We start from the raw sequence: 19,092 nt of genomic DNA, 5'->3' as shown, positions 1-19,092 counted from the left end.
CAAAGCTCACGTAAACTTGAATAATGTACTTCATTTGAAAGTAATAATGATGTTGTTGTTGTTGTTGTTGTTGTGGAAGCTCCAGGGAACGAGCATTAACTGAGTTTTAAACATCACTTTAAATGGAGGACCGCCATAGGCCCCGCCCACTCCATCGGATCGGAGCATCCCTAGACAAAACCCTACTATCCGATGTGTCACAATAAGTGCATCTAAACCATCCTGTCTGATCACTCACCACCGTCTCCTCCAGACCCTTCAGGTCCTGCCTGGCCTGCTCCCGTCTGTCCTGCATCACCCTGAGCAACACAAACACAACATTCACCATCCAAAGAAATACATTTACGGCTGCACATCTATTGCCTCAGGTCATCGAAGTGTGTGAGACGCACGTGAGCTCGTGCAGCTTGCGGCTCTTCTCCTGGTCGGTGGATTTGAGTTTCTCGTGGTCCACTCTGAGCCTCTCCTGCTCCAGCATGATCTTCTGGTTCAGACTGAAAACAAAACAAGTTAACACATTGACTCCATCTTGGTGGAAACAGTTAGATTTCTTTAACGGCTAAACGTTCATGAAAAGCTCAAAGTGTTTGCTACCTCAAATATCAAACTACCGTGACTAAAAGCTTTAAGTAATAGTGTCTGTTTGAACATGAGTCTTACTCCTGCAGCTCGGTGATGAGTTTCTCCTTGTGGTCCAGCTCATCTCTCAGGCTGCTGATCTGCTTCTGGTGAGCGTCACGGTGGGAGTGGATCTGCTTATCCACCGCTTCCTGAGCACGACAGATTCAAGAGTTACAAAGACTATTTGTTTAGTCTTGTGGGGTCCACTGTTTAACGTGGCTGAGGAACGTACCTTGACTTCATTGGCAGTCTGGATCTCATTCTCTTTCTCCATAGCATGAACTTTCTCTGTAAAGCAAACACAGGAAACAATCAGATGATATTTATTTATGTACATATTCCCCATCATGTCTATTTTAGAATAGAATAGAATATATCTTTATTGTCATCACACATCAGTGCAACGAAATTCAGTTGGCATCTCTCAATGCAATACATAACATAAATAAGAACACATCCATAAACACAGCGATAAAGCAGAGATAGTAGCAATAATAATCAGGGTCATCATATGCACTTAAAATATATAAAGCTACAATGTTTAAATACAAATAGTTACTAAAAAAATAATTATCAGTTGATACCCCCGGGGGTCGGGGCCCCCACTTTGAAAAACACTGCCCTAGGGGGCTCCGTAGTATTGAGTATGTAAGTCGCTTTGGATAAAAGCGACTAACAAGTGACATGTAATGTGATATGTAATGAACAATGTGGATTGTTCACATTTTAAGTCCCATTTATTGTTTCTATAGTGTCTTGTTGTTGCGTGTTGGCACCTTGAGCTTATTGTACAATGACTAAATTAAAGATCTATCCATCTAAGCACACAGCGATGTTAGCATCCACTAAACTAACAATAGAGAAGTAAGTTAGGGCTTGTCACTTCAGAAACCCCAACACGCTCAAAGCAGCGGATTTAGATTTGAGCTAAATCTTTCATTACCAGAAATCAACAACTGGAACAAAAAGCATGTTTGAAGCCATTTGTACTCAGAATCACGTCTTAGAACCCAAACGAGCACCTTTTCAAATCTACAAGCTTTGTTAAGAGTTCCTGAGACTACTTCACTTTGAATGCAAAGGTAAAAGTCTTTCATCGAGTGCCGGTGCTTCATCTCTTCCCATGTCCTTACCCTGAGCGCTGCTCTTGACAAGTTCCTCGTTGAGAGAGTCCACGTTCTCCTCCAGCTGCCGCTTCTTCTGCTCCACGTTCTGCAGGTACTCAGTCAGGGACTTGATCTTAGCCTCGTGCTGGAGACAGAGCGAGAACACAGATGTTTATACATACAATATTTATGAGGATTCAAATGTGAGATTATCCTTTGCCAGAGAGAGAGGTCCAGGGATGACGTGTAAATCACCGCTAAGCTAAAGACCGCTAATGTTAAGTAGTCTCATTTAGCCATTTGTTAGCACATGCTGTTTTTAATGACTCATAGAAGCTTCGGACATTCACAAGTTTACTGAGGTATTTTATGTTGAAGAATAAAATGTGAAAATCTTGTGAGCTTGTATTAACCACAGACCTTATTTAGAGAATCTTAAACGAATTAAAAAACCATTGACTTCAAGACGAGGGAGCTCAGACGTGCTAAAATGCTAACTAATGTCTGGATTTAAGGCTGGAGCCACCCGAGAACGGTAACGCAAACGAACAGAAATCGTTATCAAAAAAGTCTTCCGATCACATGCAATCGGCACCAGAAACGTGTCCGTCCGCACGAGACCGCTCGACCCGCTGGAGACGCTGTAGTACATATGCCGGGCCTGTAAGTGGCGCTGTACTTCTGCCACAAAATACACCAAAAGCAGCGAAGAAGACTTCCGAGCATGGTTTCCACGGCTGCCCTTCTGTTTATTCTCCGCTGTGGATTTAGCAGCAGAGGTGGGGAGAGGCAGCAGCTGATCTCTGATCGCTCTCTCCTGTCCGATTAGACTTCACTCGCGTTTATGTCCATATCGATCAGATCTAGCTAGTTCAAAGGACACCTAAACAATAAGCGAAATTTTGACCGGAGAATTTTAGATTTCGGCTAACGGAAACTCTGCAGTGCGGGGGGGTCTGCTGGAGGCTCCTGCTGGAGGCACTGTCCTGCGAGAGACCTGGCTCGAAACACTCGGTAAACTGTTGTTGTTGTTGGCGAAACACATCAGCAATGACGCGGGTGACACGGGGGTGAGCAGGAGAGGCGGGGAGAGGCGGGGCTATTGCGCCATCGTTATCAGGAAATGATCGTATAGGGCGTAGACACGGAGCCGTTTGGCCCCCAGAGCGTTCCGTCCGCAGATCTACCCACCTTGGGACCCGTTATCGTTATCTGCGTTTCCCTGTCGGCCTCGTGTGGCCGAACCGTCTATATGATAGAGAACTGTAGCGGATACGACCGTTAGCGTTCTCGTGTGGCTGAGGCCTAAGGCTCATTCCTCCACCACTTTATACACAAATGGACATAAGGTGTATGCTCTCAGTTTGCGACATCGTTACTGGGTGGTTTCTCCGTACCTGGGAGATGCGCAGCTGGCAGGCGGCCAGCTCGTTCTCGTTCTCGTCCATCTTCTTGTTGCTCTCCGACTGGGTTCCCTCCAGCTGCTTGCAGCGCTTCACCATGGTCTTCACCTCTGTCTTCATCTTGCTGATGTAGAGACGGGCCACAGTGAACTCCTCGTCTATCAGGCCGCTGCCCTCGTGTTGCTGGAAGAGCAGAGGGCGAACGTTAAAGAGGCATGGAGGAGCAGATGTAGAAACAAAAGAAACAGATGGACTGTACTGGTTGTACAAAATGTGAAACATGGTAAACAGTGGTAGAAAGTTACTAAGTGCATTTACTCAAGAAAACATTCAGGTAATTTACTAGATTATTTCTTTATAACAGATAACAGTTATCTGAACACTTTAGTCACTTTGCATGTTCATACAATTAATAAACAATGAATACACAAACATTTTGAATTAAGACACCTGGCGTCATCGGAGTCAACTTCATAATCTCTAATCTCCCATTATAATCCTGTGATATAATGCATATCATTCAGAAAAATTGTCTTTCTGCACAATGAGTACTTAAAGTGTATTTAGAAGCTAATACATTTGTACTTTTTATTCAGGACTTTACTTTTAAAGGTCACCTATCGTGCTATTTTTAGGCAATAGCATAGGTCTCAGATATATACAAATATATGAAGTGTTTTGCTCAAAATACCAAACAGATCATTCTAGCCGCCTCATATCCCTCTATTTCACTTCCTGTTACTAAAGTGCTGATTCGGGGTATAAAGCTTTTATTTTTAAGGAGGGGTCTGAGCTCATGCGGGACCCGGCAGCTACTGTCTAAACTAAATGCTGCCGTGATGAAACGCCATATCATGGATTATCAAGGATCTGAAACAGTCTGGAGCTCAAAGGCTTTCTCTCTTGCCGGTTATACCACAAGGTGAGTTCCTTTTTACTTCCTGCTTCTTCACACACATGCTCTCCAGTACAGGTTAGCTCTGAGTGTTAGCGATGCTAATGTCAACACCGACCATATTACGTCCAAAACAGTCGGGCATTGTTTCTGATAGCAACGTTTCTGATTGGGCCGTGAGTCCACATTTCAGATATTACGTCATATCGGACGTAAATCTGGATCAGCTCCGTTGTTCCCCGTTTTTAGAGATTTGGGTACGGAGGAAAAGAGAGAGGGTTTTACTTTCTGATGCTGCGTGAGTTCCCTGACACACCTTTATGTATAAAAGACATCACAAAGTGCATTTTGCATGATAGGAGACCTTTAACAGAGTATTTCTACACTGTGGTATTACTACTTCTACTAAAAAACAAACCGAAAGTATTACTTCTTCTACCACTGATGTTAGTCGCTGAGCCTTCATTTATTTCTAATCACTGCAACATCCACGAAACAACTATCTTTTAATCTAAGAAAACAACTTGTTATTCTTTCTCCATATGACTAGAAGCTAGTGTTTCTTCTGTTGGTAAGGTGCACAAGGCTTCTCAGTACCTTGATGTCATTGCTGCCCACCGCGATGCCAATCTCGGCGAGGTCTTTGAGCAGTGAGGACATCATCTCAGTCACCCTCTTCTTCTGGTGGTTGGACATCTCCTTCAGCTTCTGCAGCTCAGAGTCCAGAGACGACAGGACGGACTGCAGGGAGAGAGTGTTCATTCGTTATCTCAGTGTGTTCGGATGTTTTCAATGGGGGAGCAATACAAAAAGAAAACATTGTGTGAGCAGAGAGCAGTGCAGTTGTTCCCTGTCCCGTGTCAATCCTAACTTGCAGCCTTATTTGTGATCAATTCATTTTCCTCCTAAATAAACATACCATAATGAACCCAAGGCTCATGATTCAAACACCAAGCAGCGACATATGAGTGCATGCAAACCTGTGTGTCTGCAGGCTGTACACCTTTAACGATAGTGCATGTGTTGAATATTAACAGAGCAAAGGAGTCGCAGTGACTGTAGGCATGTTGATATCTGTCCCCAGCTCACCGATTTCTGGCTGAGCTCCTCGCTGATGGCCTCAAACTCCTTGGTCCTGTCCTCCACCTCCTGACTCTTCTGGTCGTAGTTGACGGCCAGCTCCTCCAGCGCCTGCAGCACCTCCTTCACCTCGTCCTTCGACGCCTCGTTCTCCGCCTGCAGACGGTTCAGCTCCGCCTGGAGGTTCTCGTGATCTCGGCGGGAGGAGCCTAGAAGCTGCAAACAGGAGAGACAAGTGGAGTTTTGTTTCTTGTTTTCAAATGCATTAGGTCTGCTGGAACTATTCTGTGTTTGTTACATTATTTATGAGTTAGCGTTTTGATTTTGACAAGTTATTAAATCCTCAAGATTTAGTCGTTGCTGGGCTTTGTTTGCATTTTTATTTAGATTCTTTCAGATGTTTTTTCAAAATGACAAGGATTTTATTACAGTTCTGTATTGTAGTAGTGAAATGATGATGTAAGCAACACATTAGGCGCTTTCACACCGGAGTACTTTTCCATTTTAGTTCCGATAGTTCCTGGGATTTTGCGTTCACACCAAAAAGAGAACTTAGTTCATGAGAACTTTAACCCCCTGTTCAGTGCCTGCTAGAGAGGTGGTACCTTCCTGGGGAGAAACAAGTTCCAATTTCTGATTGGCTGGGCGGATTGCAAACCACGCCCCGTAAAACTCAGAAGAGTTTTGTGAAGCCGCCATTTTATTTGCTGGCATTAGCATTATTAGCATTAGCATTAGCCCCGCGCACCAACGCAGAGAGACTAACTTATGGCAACACAAAAGAAAACATGGGAGCGGTGGAGATGAGGAGGTGTCGGCGTTCTGGCGATTTACTCGGAAGGCTTCAGTAGAAGCTGCTGGGAGTCCCAGCAGCTTCTACTGAAGCCAGTCCCCAACTCCGGGGACTTCCGGCTGGGGACTTTGGGCGGCAGTATACGCCGTGAAGTGGTTTGCGGCCTGCCAGTAAACCCAAAGCAGAAGAAGAACAAGTGACCTCAGCGGCTTCATTTGCGTAATCTTCCCTCAGGGAACTTATTCCGGTGTGAACATGATCTGCTCTTTAGAACTAAGTGCTGGGAACTAAGTGCTGGGAACTAAGTGTTGGGAACTAAGTGTGGGAAAGTGCTGGGAACTAAGTGCTGGGAACTAAGTGCGGCAAAGTACTTGGTGTGAAAGCGGCCATTAAGTCTGCACTACAGCGAATGCAGGTTTGAATCCGGACTGTGGTTCCTATCCGGTCATACCCTCTATAATAAAATCTCTATAATAAAAACTGGCCTAAAAGATCTTTACAAATGGTTTCACTACTTTCTTTAAAATAAAGAAAACAGGTTTTAGCCCTACTCAAAACAACAGGACTGGAGAAAAAAATAAATATAACTCTACAGCTGTGATAGTTCCTTGTTTCAACTTTAAAGATCAGGAGTTCCCTCTGCACCTGCCGAGCTGCAGAACTCACCTCATCCTGGTCCAGCATCTGCTGCTTCAACTTCTCCGCCAGCTGGCTCTGCTGGTTGATCTCCTCGTCCTGAAGAGAGCACAGACACAAAGACATTAGCATAGTGTATGTAAACATTATGTTCTACGTCTACAAATCCACATTCATTCTCCTCCGGTACCAACATGCTGTCCACTCACCTTATCGTCCAGCTGTTTGTAGAGCTTGGCCACCTCAGCCGGACACTTGTCCTTCTCCACGTCGGTGAGGCGGGCACCCGGCACGTTGGGCGTGGACACCTCCTTCTCGGTGATGATGTTGTCCAGAGCCTTCACCTCGGCGTTGGCCTTCTCCTTGTCAAACTGCTCCTCCACTGGCACACTTTCACCTGAAATGAGAGAACAAGTATGGTTAAATATGACTGCGTTAAAAGCTTTATTTTTTACTATCAAATCGGCACATAGTGTAAGTTGTCCTTTATGCACTGTAGACCAAAAGCAGCCCTTTAAAGGATGTGGCCACAACATAAATATCTATCATAACATCTAGGTCTTACAAAGAAGTGTACTGATTTGTTTCTTATAGTAGAAGGCTAGGAACAAATCCTTTATCACTGGAACAACAACATCGGCAACCCACAGAACAACAATGGCAAAAGGATCTAGATCGAACGTGAGAAGTTGTACAGCGTTGTTTCTGAAGAATCTGTGGAGAGGCCTGGATGAAAGGATGCCGAAAGACGGAGGGAACTTCCTCACCATTCCTCCAGCGGTTGAGCTCATTCTCCAGCCAGGTGACGGTGCTCCTCAGGGTCGTGTTCTTCACCTTCTCCCTCTCATATTTCTGCTTCCACTGCTCGGCTGTCAGCTCCACGTTTACCGTGACGGTGTTCTTGATGGTCTTTGCTCTGGATGTAGAAAGAAAATGGTTATATTTCACTAAAGAGACATTTAATGCACCTTGCAACCCTTTGCTGTATAATGACAATTACTTCTCCTTAAATGGCTTTCTATAACTTTTCTACACCTTCAATAGAAAACTCTGTATCTCAATTTAAATGGATTTATATTTCACACTGAAGAAATGACAGCACTGTGGTTTTTTTGTTCCACAGGCCTACCAACCTTTGTCCGAACATGAGGGTGGATTTGCTTTCGCTCTCGTTATAGGAGGAAGGCGAGCAGCAGATGACGATGGTGGTTCGACAGTTACCCCCCAGCGAGTCCTGCAGGATACGGGTCATCTTACTGTCTCGGTAGGGGATGTAGGCCTGGCACACATGAAAAATGCATATACATGATGAGCAGAGCAAATATTAACGGACTGTAATGAAACATAGAAAAGATAAAAAATCTGTTGTTACAAAGATATTGGATCATCGAGGTGACGTTAGACCGAGATATACTTTCAGGACGCCTCGTCTCACTGGCTATCTTTGAATACGGATGTTTGACAATAAAACCCAATATGACAAACCCCAGAGTGACAGAGGAATAAAACAAAGCATACGTATTGTATCCTCTTTGTTAAGATAAAACACAAACGATTGCTACTGCAGTTCTTAAACTGAAGGAGAAGCGTGTGATTTCAGCAGCACTGAGCAAACAGGATGTGATGGCTTCAGGAACACTTCTCATGAGTTCAGTAAAACTATATTGCAGTTAGATGTAGACATGCACAAATCGACTGGAAGTGTTATTTAATTATTTAAAGTGCACCTATCACACTATTTTTAGGCATACATGATCTCAGATATATACAAATATATAATATATATATAATAAATATGGTGTGTTTTTCTCAAAATACAAACGGATCATGCATTTTAGACATCCCTCATATCTCTCTATTCCAGCCCTGTTAGAGAAACGCGGATTTTGGGTCCTTAGCTTGAAGAAAGAAAAAAAAGGAGGCGGAGCTAATGCCTGATTAGAATTCTACGGGAGATAAAGTAAAATTCTGCTGTGATAAAACGCCATCATGTTCTAAACCACATCAAGGATTATTTCCTGCTTTTTAAACACATGTGCTCTCCAGTTAGCTCTGAGTGTTAGCGGGGCTTGCTAATGTAAACAAAGACGAGATTACGTCCAAAACACGTCAGGCATTGTTTCTGATGGCAACTCTCTGTTGGTCCACCATCCGAAATTACGTCATATCGGCAGCAAATCTGTATCCGCTCGTTGTTCCCCCGTTTTGAGAGATTTGGGTACGGAGGAAAAGAGAGAGGGTTTTATTTTCTGACGCTGCGTGAGTTCTGACGCACCGGGGACACATGTTTATATATAAAAGACATCAAAAAGTGCATTTTGCATGATAGGTCCCCTTTAATGTGCGCATGACTGTTTTATGACATGCGATCAGCGGCAGCCACACACACAGAAAGTGTCAAAGCTTTTTAGCAAAGTAACAAATACTTAACATTTGCAATTTGTAAAACCTGCAGGTCAAAAATAAACCATGGAGGAAAACCTTAAAAACAAGTATTTAGCAAGATCCTGTAGCTCGGTTCCACAATGATGCAATCTGTAATCTGTAGTTAAAGGCTAACTTGAAATATTATAGGAGAAGTGATAGAAACAGGATGTTCAGTCAGGAGTGAGACGTCTCTGTGCACAGTAGCTCATTTGTTTCACATCATCATAAATACATCCGAGGCTGCCGCCCTCAGGTTGTTTACAGAGCGGGGGGGCGGGCCGCGAGAACAAACATATTGTTGATTAAAGTGAAGAGCGTGAAATCACTAGGAAGCCTCCAAACAAAAACATTGCTCGAAGGAAAGCCTCTATCTGCTGAAGTGACTTTTGAGACACAAAGGTCCTGTAGATGGTGGAGAATAGTACTTTCACAGTGAGACGAATGAAAGACACCTAGCTCAGGGATGGTAAAAGGCTTCCCTTCTGTATGCTACGTCAACAAATCATCACCTGAGGCTATAACAGATCTTTGTGGTGCTTCTGAATAAGCTACAGGATAGAACAAATACATGTTTGCTCGTAATGCTTTAAAAGGAAATAATAAAGCTTTACTGACAAGACTGTGCAACAATAACTAAATTGGTAAATACATTTAGATCATTCATATTTACTTACAATGCAAAAGTTCTGAACACAACTGTATGGATCCATTTAATGTTCCAACAGATTTAAGAAAGCAAGAATAAAGAGAGCAGGAACCCTGAGGTCAGATGTAATACCTTGTTTAAGACCCTTTCCATACATTTTAAGACCTCATCACACTTGACCTCACATTGACTATATACAGTATTGATTGTCCTTCCTCCTTATCTTCCAACCATTTGGACGCAGACTTGCATTTCCCCATAACGATGTTGTTTAACAACCGGTGTAAACGGACCTTCGCGCGCTATCAAGCAGTGAGCGTGCGATGTCCTGTTCAGATGACACATCCAACGGGATGCCATCAATAAACTACACATAATCACACGACACACCTACGCCATGATTACATTCAGGCAGACTGTAGAATACAACCTCTTTGGACAATTTATATACTTATTGAAAACAAGCTACTGAATGTAATACCTTGGGAAATGCCTTTTAATACTTTTAGCCTTCATTTTCGCTAAATTGATTGATCAACTTTTAATACTTTAAGACCCCGCGGACCCCCTGGAGAGTTAAAGCTGTGTCACTGACCGTTCCTTCAGCGAGGGCAGAGATGACGTTTCCCAGAGACGACAGAGACTTGTTGATGTTCTTAGCTTCGTCCAGCAGAGCTCCCTCGGCTCCGGTTTTACTGACCTGAACATCACAAACAATAACGTCAACAAGGTGCCATGCTGTTTTTTGTTCAGGCGGAAAATGGGGTCAAACTAAAATGCAGATTACCAAACAGTCAGTGGTGTAGGTTTACCTGATCCACAATGAGTTTTACTTTTACACTATTTTGTGTCCAGAGACGCAATTATCCGTCACTTGATAGAGAAATCATTGCCACATTCTTTATAATCTATTATTCGTTCAGTCATTTTTGGGCAAAAATGCCAGAAAATGCTTTTTTCAGCTTCTAAAATATGGATCTTTCCTGCTTTGATATCATATCTAACGAAAGACCTCGAGAAACAGGGATCATCTTGTTTCACAATGCTCTGACTCTTTGTAGCATTACCTTTTCACTCCCAGCCAGATCCACCAGGTAGAGTTTGCCGCTGAGCTTGTGCTCCGTCTGAGTGTTTTCCTGTTTGACGTTTATCTGGAAGATGCTGTGACTCCTGGAGCTGTGCTCGTTCATGTCTACGGGACAAATGATTACCTTGCATCAGCATCGGAAAACCTGCAGCCTATTCAGAGTATATGATGGGGTCTTACTTGTGACTGCTACATGTCTGTTCGATTTGCCTTCATCAATTGTTTCCATGACTTCCTCTGGGCTGCAGACAAATCTCTCAGTGCAGCCCTTTAAAGGAAAGCAGAGTATGAGGTGAGATGATCGGCCAAACAAACACCTTTTTCTGGATATTTGACATGAGTTCGGTCTCACCTTGACATACGGTACTTTGTTTTTGTCTTCATGGACTGACAAATTGGTCTTTGAAACTGTAGATGAGGAGAAATTTGGTTTATTCACTCGGCAACATTCATTCTGAGGGTGTACCACTGCCCATGTATAGACTGTATAATGTTTATTATAGTCACTTACCGTCCAACAGGTCCCGGATCTTGTCTAGGTAAATTTCAAAATATGAAACCTGTTGACAAAGAAAGAGCCTTATTATTTGGCGATCCCGCTGACACAACAGAACACAAACAAGGGGGTTGTGATGTTAAAGGTAGGGTAGGTCATTTTGGAGAAAGCAGCTCGAGTGCGCTAGAATTTGAAAGTATGCAGCCGAAAACAATCAGCCTCTTCCTTCAGACTTCCTCACAGAGCCCCTCCTCCAACACACACAAACGCGCACATGACCAATGAGGGCACGAGATAAGTTTGTGCCCAGATGGAAGGCTGACAGGCAGGTAGGCCGTCCAGTTACTTTAGCCGGGCCGGCGCCACGGCTTCCACAGATGACTTTATTTATGTATTTATTGTCAAAGCATTTAATGTATTCATTGCTATCGGGATGTTAAGAGCATTCCATGGAATATAACAAGTGTTTCTGAAGTGAACTACCTACCCCACCTTTAACTGATATAATGAAACAACAGCATGGAAAGAAACAGGTGTGGTTCAGACAAAGATGCCATTACTTCTTAATTAATAAGAATAAGGGAAAACCCAAAAGGCTTAGAAATAAATGTGTCAATGTCTTTTGATAATGAGTCAGACAATATGATACAGCAACACCAAGTAACTCCTACAGAAAAATGCTTCGTAATAGCAAACGGCTAAACAGGAAGTATGTCGCTTGTTGCTACTAATCATGTTAGTCAGAAATAAATAGCTGATTATCTAAAGTGGGTTACAAATGTCCCTTTTAATCCGTCTACTTACTTTGATATGAAATTCCAAGTTTTCATCCATGGAATAGATGTAGTTGAAGATGTCTTGAACTATCCGGGGGATGATGCCCATTCCATCTGTGTCATGGAGGTTCCCCTGCAGACAGAGAGCATGGCATGCAATGATGAGAAGTGAAGCTTTCATTATATCACAAGATGCGTTCAAACATTAAAAGGTTATCAGAAGTCCTTGTTACCTCCATGGTGTGTGTTTTTCCAGATGATGTCTGCCCGTATGCAAAAATCGTTCCATTGTATCCCTCCAAAACATCTACAAGACAAGGTTTGTGTTCATGTCAAGATAAAAAGAAAAGAAAGCCTGATTGCTATTATTAGCCGTGTACATGCCTCTCAATAATAAACCTTCTAATGAAAGCAAAAGAGAGACCTTAATAATAATAATAGATTTAATTCGTTGGCGCTTTTACAGGTGCTCAAAGACGCTTAATGCTTGACCTTACCTTTTACAATCTTCTGGGCGCAGGCGTTGTACACTTGTTCCTGTGTCGTATTCGACTGAAACACTCTGTCGAACATGTACGGTTTGCTCTGGAACGAAGAGAAGAAGAGTGAGACGCAAAACAACAACTCAGTCTGTGAAGCCTCGCGAGACTAACATGTTTTCTAAACAGATGTGCGTACGCTACTTTCTTTAACCAACTGACATCACAACATCGATTCATTTTGTTGACACCAAGCGTCCGATCTGGTCAGAAATCTTTTGGACAACAGCAAGTGTTTAGTGTTTAATGGCATTACAAAGAAGAAAAGGCGTACGCATGCAGCCCCTACTGACCCTTCACATGTTTCCCCCCAAAGTTAAGTGTACTTTGAAAACATGTTACCTATAATATCAAAGCAGAGCATGTTTACCCCCAACTCAATGAATGAATAGTCTATACAGCCATATTGACTTTGGGAATTAAATAATTGACAAATTAAAAGCATGGATAATTTTCTCATTCTAAGAACTGAAAAATGAACAGAACGGTTTCAAGGAAATATAAAATAAAACAAAAATAGGATAGATCTGTGGGAAACACTGCTGTCGGTTTGGCAGTATACAATATGTGTTTATTTAGCCGCGCTCTCGTTCCCCTGATAAGAATCTTTGTCTGACATGTTTTTCTAATAGAAACAAAAGAAAGGTGAACACGCTGTCACAGATGAGCTCAATCTAAATCGCGCTCTGCTAGTTGACCTTTGAAAGTTATCTGTCCTCATACAACTTCTTCGGTCCCATTTGAAATCCTCTCCGGACTCGCCAAGGCATTTTTAATGAAGAAAACTGAGCTTAAAAGCCAGCATACTTCAAACAACCACACAGGTTGTGATATCCTGTGGGCTACAACAGTTCAAAGCACAACTCAAGGGAGATGGCAATCGATAGCTGGATTCAAGAAGGCAGGGTAATAAAACTGATGCTACAAGCGGATCTGAGGTTCCACTGAGATGGCACGCTGTCTTTAGACGTTTGAAGTCCCGGGTGACTCATCTCGTCTGCAGCATGGTGGGTGGGGTTAAGAGAACAGCACCATTTGCATTTGATACCCTAGGTTCCACACATGACATGCTTTAGAAGAAGTAGACTAGTAATTCATTCAATATTCAAATGGTATTTTTGGTGTTTTTAAACCTGGACACTATTTTCTAAGTAGCAGACTAAGTTATTTTGCGTCTTGAGAACTAATGGAGGCAATGTTTAGCTTCTCTTCCCTTAGAGCAAGACTTGGTTGGACACAATAACAAACTGGTTAGATCAAGCAAAAGGTGAAGATAATCGGTTTTATTTCCCCGTAGGTTCAGAAACTTTTCTAACAATCTGAGCCTTTCAGTGACAAAAACATGCATCCTGACAGGATAGCAGCCCGTGAGCGGCTGTAGCGTTCTCCTTCATGGACATGGACACATTTTTAAAATGGTTTTCCCCATAAGTCACTTAAACCTCGGGGATTCAGGGTCGAGGTTAAAAAATACAAAAGTAACCATTTAAAGCCAATAACAGCAGGAGTAGGCTGAGAATGTCGACGAACACCTGGTTAGGGCTGACTTGTTTAGGACAACACATTCATAGCTCAAGGTTAAGCCACAAGCATGTCACTGTCTGGCACACAAGCTATAGGCTCCTTTCCCAGTACTATAATGTGTAAAACTGCAACAGCTAAGATGTCCTTCATTTGAACTCCGGTTTGTAATCCCTCCTGACAGACGGTCACATCCAATGCACAACTCGGTGCAACACTGAGCAGTAGCATCTTAAGACGTTGATAATTCAGTCCAGCTAGCCATATTGTGGCCATCAACCCGCCCAGTTCAAGAGCAGGGAGCCACTATCGGGCCTGCTAGACGCTTTCGGCAAACAATAGAGCATCCATCCATCCATCCATCTTCTCCCGCTTATCCGTGGTCGGGTCGCGGGGGTAGCAGTTCCAGCAGAGAGCCCCAAACTTTCTTTTCCCTGGCGACATCAACCAGCTCTGACTGGGGGATCCCAAGGCGCTCCCAGGCCAGCGAAGAGATATAACCCCTCCACCTGGTCCTAGGTCTACCCCTTGGTCTCTTCCCAGCAAACAATAGAGCAGCCCCAGTTTAAAGTGCTCAGTGTAACTGCTGCTACTGGCCTCGTTACCTACACTTCTGTCTAATGGGGTCACCTGCTCAAAAGTGTAATTACAGTGAAAAGCATTGTTAAAAAATGAATAAGTATTCTGTCACATTACTGTTTCCTGAGGGCTTTGTTATGATGCGTGCCCAGGCTAAGACACTCAGGAAAGACAGTAGCACAGAGTGAAAGGTTATTCTGCAGCATCCACTTGAAGCGTATTGTATGATGCATGAAATCTATTGGGTTTGTAGTGCTAGGCTATCAAATTGGGTTTGTTGGGAGCCTTATTTCCTGGTACAGAGTCTGCAGGAAAAAAACAGGTGCCAGTTCTCCTGTTATTTACCTTTTGAAATGCATTAGGAGCACTTTTCCTTTTCTCTCCAATCCTTTTTAGCCCTCACGCAACTCCACCTTTGCACTAGAAGTAACCGATCTGTGTTCTCAGGCCATCAAAGGCTTCTGTATGCAAATAATGTGACAGCAAATCACGAGGGAATAAACTGATCTTGTGTGTGCAAAACTGACACGGAAGTAATGGATACATTAATAATTCACCTAGTGCACGCTACACTGGCAAACCGAGCCACCCTTAACGCCTCATCTGGAAACTTTGTCTGCCTCCCTTTTCGGCAAAAGGCTGGCGGGACCTTTTAAGCGAGCCACAGCTGAGTAAAAGCATACTGCAATAATGTCCTCTTTGAGAACAAAATCTCTGCTCTAGGGAATACCTTTATAATATCTGTGAGAACCAAAGCCAAGGCCTTCAATGGTGGAGCTGCTTGTTAGACGTCTTTACAACGCGAGTGTGGTCAGTTGTTCCTCTGGCTGAGCACCAACACAGGGCCCACGCCCTAATTTGCTTCAAAGCGGATACACATATAAGCTAAGTGTGTCAGTAAACCTGGATATGAGCATCTGCAAAACAAAATACACCATCATAATAATTACCCTCCCCACACGGAGAGATCGCCAGCACACGGCCAACTGCCTGCTCTGATTGGCCGAACAGCTGGTTACCAGGAGAGAAAACACAAGGGGATTAGCCAGTAGGCCTGTGCTGCTGCCTATGGGCACTGGAAGTGTTGTAGTTCTCCAAGCAGATGCAACACTTGCGTCCTTCACAATGTGAACTGGTATTTGCCACTATGGCTGGCACTCTGAACTGGGCTGGGCCACATCACGCTTGAGGGGCACTGACAGTACACATGCTTTTAGTTAAAGGCCTTAAGTCAGTGTCAGTACAACTATTCAAGAAGTCACCACATCTTCCACGGTCCTTTCTTTTTTGCATGACAGAAAAGGAATAGTACCGTTTTATTCTAAACTAAATGAGCAGTTTAAACTTCAAAGGGCTCAGCTGAAACTTGCAACTTTATGAATGCAATTCAAGATCAGTTTCTATTGCCTTGTAAACTAGTTTTAAGTACAGGTAAGAAAAGACACAAAGTCCAAAAACACAACGAGAATATGTCGCTAAGGATACATAATGTTTAACCAAGATTGTTTTCAAATGATACGCTGTAGGCTTTTACATGTATAGCATGTACGAACTTGAGATATCAGCCTGGCTTTTATGCTTCTTAATTACTACAGCCTGCATGTCAAAAGACATACCTTTTTCTTTTGGTGCCACACAATAGACTACATGCAAGCAATAGCATGAACACAGGTTGTGCAAATATTGCCTCTTTAAGACATACTATATATGTATAGGCTAATGATGACAAAGCATCAAGTGCACATCATTTGCAAACTGACCCTCAGGCCAATTTCCTGGTTGATTCAGTAACGTGGGGGTAACATGGCACTGACTCATTAAAGGCATTTCCGTCTGCTGAGGGGAGATCGTGCCCATGTCAATATCCTGATCAAGTGCTGGTTCTGTATGACTAGAGGGCTAATTAGACCAATGAAAAAACACTTGTGTGATCCCAAACTAAATGTTCTTATTAAAAAGGGTAAACAGAAGTTACGCACAGTTACTAAGTTTGAATGTGTAACTTGTTAGGTTATTAACTATAACGTGTCTAGTCACTTGAGGCTAACGGAACACGCCTGCATTTCAATTGACTTTTCCACTGCCAATGACATTATTTGGAGGCTACCAATTTGACCATTGTTATAATCAATAACAGAATAGTTCAAGGTGTTCTACACAAAATAGTTGTTTATGTAGCCAGCTGGTCAGCTAGCTAATGCTAGCTATAATTAAGCAACAGTATTAAAAACTAGCCAGCTAGCCAAGGCCGGCTAATCTGTCAACTCCCAGCTGGCCTAGACTGTTAGCCCACTACTAAATCAAAACTGGCTTAGACTTTATGCTGACGCAATCCGTTCATAATTAATAGCTTCATGGTCACATATGAAAGGCTACTTATCAATGAATTGCATGATAATAGTGCAGTTAGTATAGCGGGAAGGGTTTGTTTGCTGGCGACATTTCCCCCTGTGTGAGTGGCTTTGTTGAATGACAGCTCGCTAGCCGTGACAGGGCAACTGAATAAAGTGACATTTAAACACAAACAGCCACTGGACGTTGCTCATTGAAATGTTTCATTGAATGCTGATGCAGACTATCCATGAGCTGGAGACTCGAATTATCAACGAGTTTAGGAGTGACTGACTTGTTGGCCTCAGATGGGGGCCAGCGGCGAACAACGGTGAACAGGTCAGCTAACGTTAGCTAACAAGCTAATGTGCTAACTACCGTAGCTACAAGACAATCAAAAATGGCGTTATTACTGCTGACTGTGCCCGAGGGCTCTGTCTGTCAAATAGCTCCAATCCTTCAATTACACAACTCACCGAGATGATAACATTGTCTTCCCCTTGAAACTTGGGAATGTACTTGTCTCCTCTGACCACCTCGGAGCTGTTCAGGGGCCTAAAGCGGCACATCACTTTGATGGTGCACTCCGCCGGGTCGGCCATCTTCCACGGTTTACCGAGTGGAAATTCACTGATACAATTAAAGAGGGTCCTGGATCCCAGGGGCGGCCGTAGGGGAGGGGGGGGTCAAAAAAAAGGGATGCCGAACCCCTCTGTCCCAATATTAGGTTCTGAAAAGAGTGATAAAGTGCTCCGGTGTTGAACAAAAATCCTTGTTTTCCTCTGAATCGCTTCCCCCTCCTGTTAGGAAGCCATGACACCGGTGGATCAGCGCCTCGCCCCTCCTGCTGCCGCCCTGTGGATGTGGATCACAGTGACGTCACCCCGCTCCCCTCCCCACCGCGTTGCTGTGGTTGTCAAATTCTGTGGGGAAATGATTTATGGAAATGAACAATTAAAATGATGAAGGCACTATCAAATGACAAAGCATAACATGTAGAGTTTACTATATTTTGGTCTGTCATGTTTACCTCTTTACTTAAGATTCCATTGAATATCAGTGGTGGAAGAAGTACTCAGATATTTTACTTAGCTAAGTAAAAGTAGAAATACTCAATTATAAAAAATACTCTGTTACAAGTATCTTACTTGAGTAAAAGTATATAAGTATTGGCCTCAAAATATACTTAATGTACCAAAAGTAGCGTTAATTTGAAATACACCGTATAGTACAAGTACGTCAACATTGCACTTAAATAGCCTACATAATTTGAGTAAATGTACCTATTACATTCCACCACCACTGTTAAATACAGTATATACCTTGGTATAATATATAGGCCTTTATTGTAGGCTACTCATCACACTGTATACCTCAAGCCATGTCAATTTGAATTTAGAAAAAGTGCAGGTGTAAGGAAAGAATATGAGGAATATGTTTGGCATTTCAAGAACAGAAAAAGTTTAATTCTCGAATATAGGACTCGAACTTTCAGTATTTGGTACTAACGGTGTAATTGTTTTTATAGTACATTTTTCTCAACATTTGAAAAAAGTATTTCAAATGTATTCTCAAAATGTCTCTTTATTCTCTATATTCCCTGAATACTCTTCTGTAGCATACAGGGAGTAAAAATCATGAAATCCTGGTCAAAATGGAGCTATTTTTACTTTTGTACACACTGTTGGGTAGTTCAATAATGCCATAAAGCAATATTTGATTGTTGGTTTCATTTTTGATATTACTGACAACCCCAAGAGTAACAAATCATCTAACAAATAAACTCAATTCAGGAATGAAATATAGGAAATGTGCTTGTAATAATTTGTCATGCCTTTTAACTCATTTGCAGGCCCATCAATCTATGAAGCATGAACAGCTTTGTTACATGGTTTTATGCTCTAAACCAATTAATCTAACTTTCCATCAAGATCCGACTGTTTTGCAGAAAGTCAAAAATGTTATGAACTATAGGGAAATATGCGAGTGCAGCCATAATAAAAAAAGATGCTTCTTACATTTAAATGTTTTGTAAGATTTCCCACAAAGTGGAAGACATGTTATACAAGCTAGTTGAAGGAACATGCCAAGGAATTAACATGGTGCACACTGGTGCTATTGTTATCCCCAAAAGAGGAACGCTGTGACTCAGCTGT

General features: G+C 42.7%; 1 protein-coding gene across 1 annotated transcript; it reads right to left on the bottom strand.

The window, feature by feature from the left end:
- Positions 1-96: 96 nt before the first annotated feature.
- On the bottom strand, positions 97-17,790 carry LOC117552655 (kinesin-1 heavy chain-like). The gene is made up of 21 exons (XM_034226236.1): positions 17,413-17,790; positions 12,464-12,551; positions 12,200-12,273; positions 11,995-12,099; positions 11,206-11,254; positions 11,047-11,102; positions 10,875-10,962; positions 10,675-10,799; positions 10,203-10,307; positions 7,668-7,813; positions 7,302-7,450; positions 6,744-6,931; positions 6,565-6,633; positions 5,115-5,321; positions 4,623-4,766; positions 3,125-3,313; positions 1,755-1,872; positions 854-909; positions 661-770; positions 393-494; positions 97-299 (listed from the first exon to the last, which is right to left on the bottom strand). Exons 1-21 carry the CDS (start codon positions 17,536-17,538, stop codon positions 119-121), a joined length of 2,475 nt encoding a protein of 824 aa, XP_034082127.1. The 5' UTR covers positions 17,539-17,790; the 3' UTR covers positions 97-118.
- Positions 17,791-19,092: the final 1,302 nt, after the last annotated feature.

This window comes from Gymnodraco acuticeps, unplaced genomic scaffold (genome assembly GCF_902827175.1).
Source record: "Gymnodraco acuticeps unplaced genomic scaffold, fGymAcu1.1, whole genome shotgun sequence".
Taxonomy (NCBI): domain Eukaryota; kingdom Metazoa; phylum Chordata; class Actinopteri; order Perciformes; family Bathydraconidae; genus Gymnodraco; species Gymnodraco acuticeps.
Note: the sequence above shows the minus strand (reverse complement) of the source record. Positions and strands in the feature narration are given on the sequence as shown.

Coding starts and splice junctions, on each gene's coding strand:
- LOC117552655 (XM_034226236.1), bottom strand. CDS start 17,538: ATGGCCGACCCGGCGGAGTGCACCATCAAAGTGATGTGCCGCTTTAGG. Junction 11,255..11,994: donor ACTTGGAATTTCATATCAAA/GTAAGTAGACGG, acceptor CTTTGTCAACAG/GTTTCATATTTTGAAATTTA. Junction 1,873..3,124: donor GCCAGCTGCGCATCTCCCAG/GTACGGAGAAAC, acceptor CTCTGTCTCCAG/CACGAGGCTAAGATCAAGTC.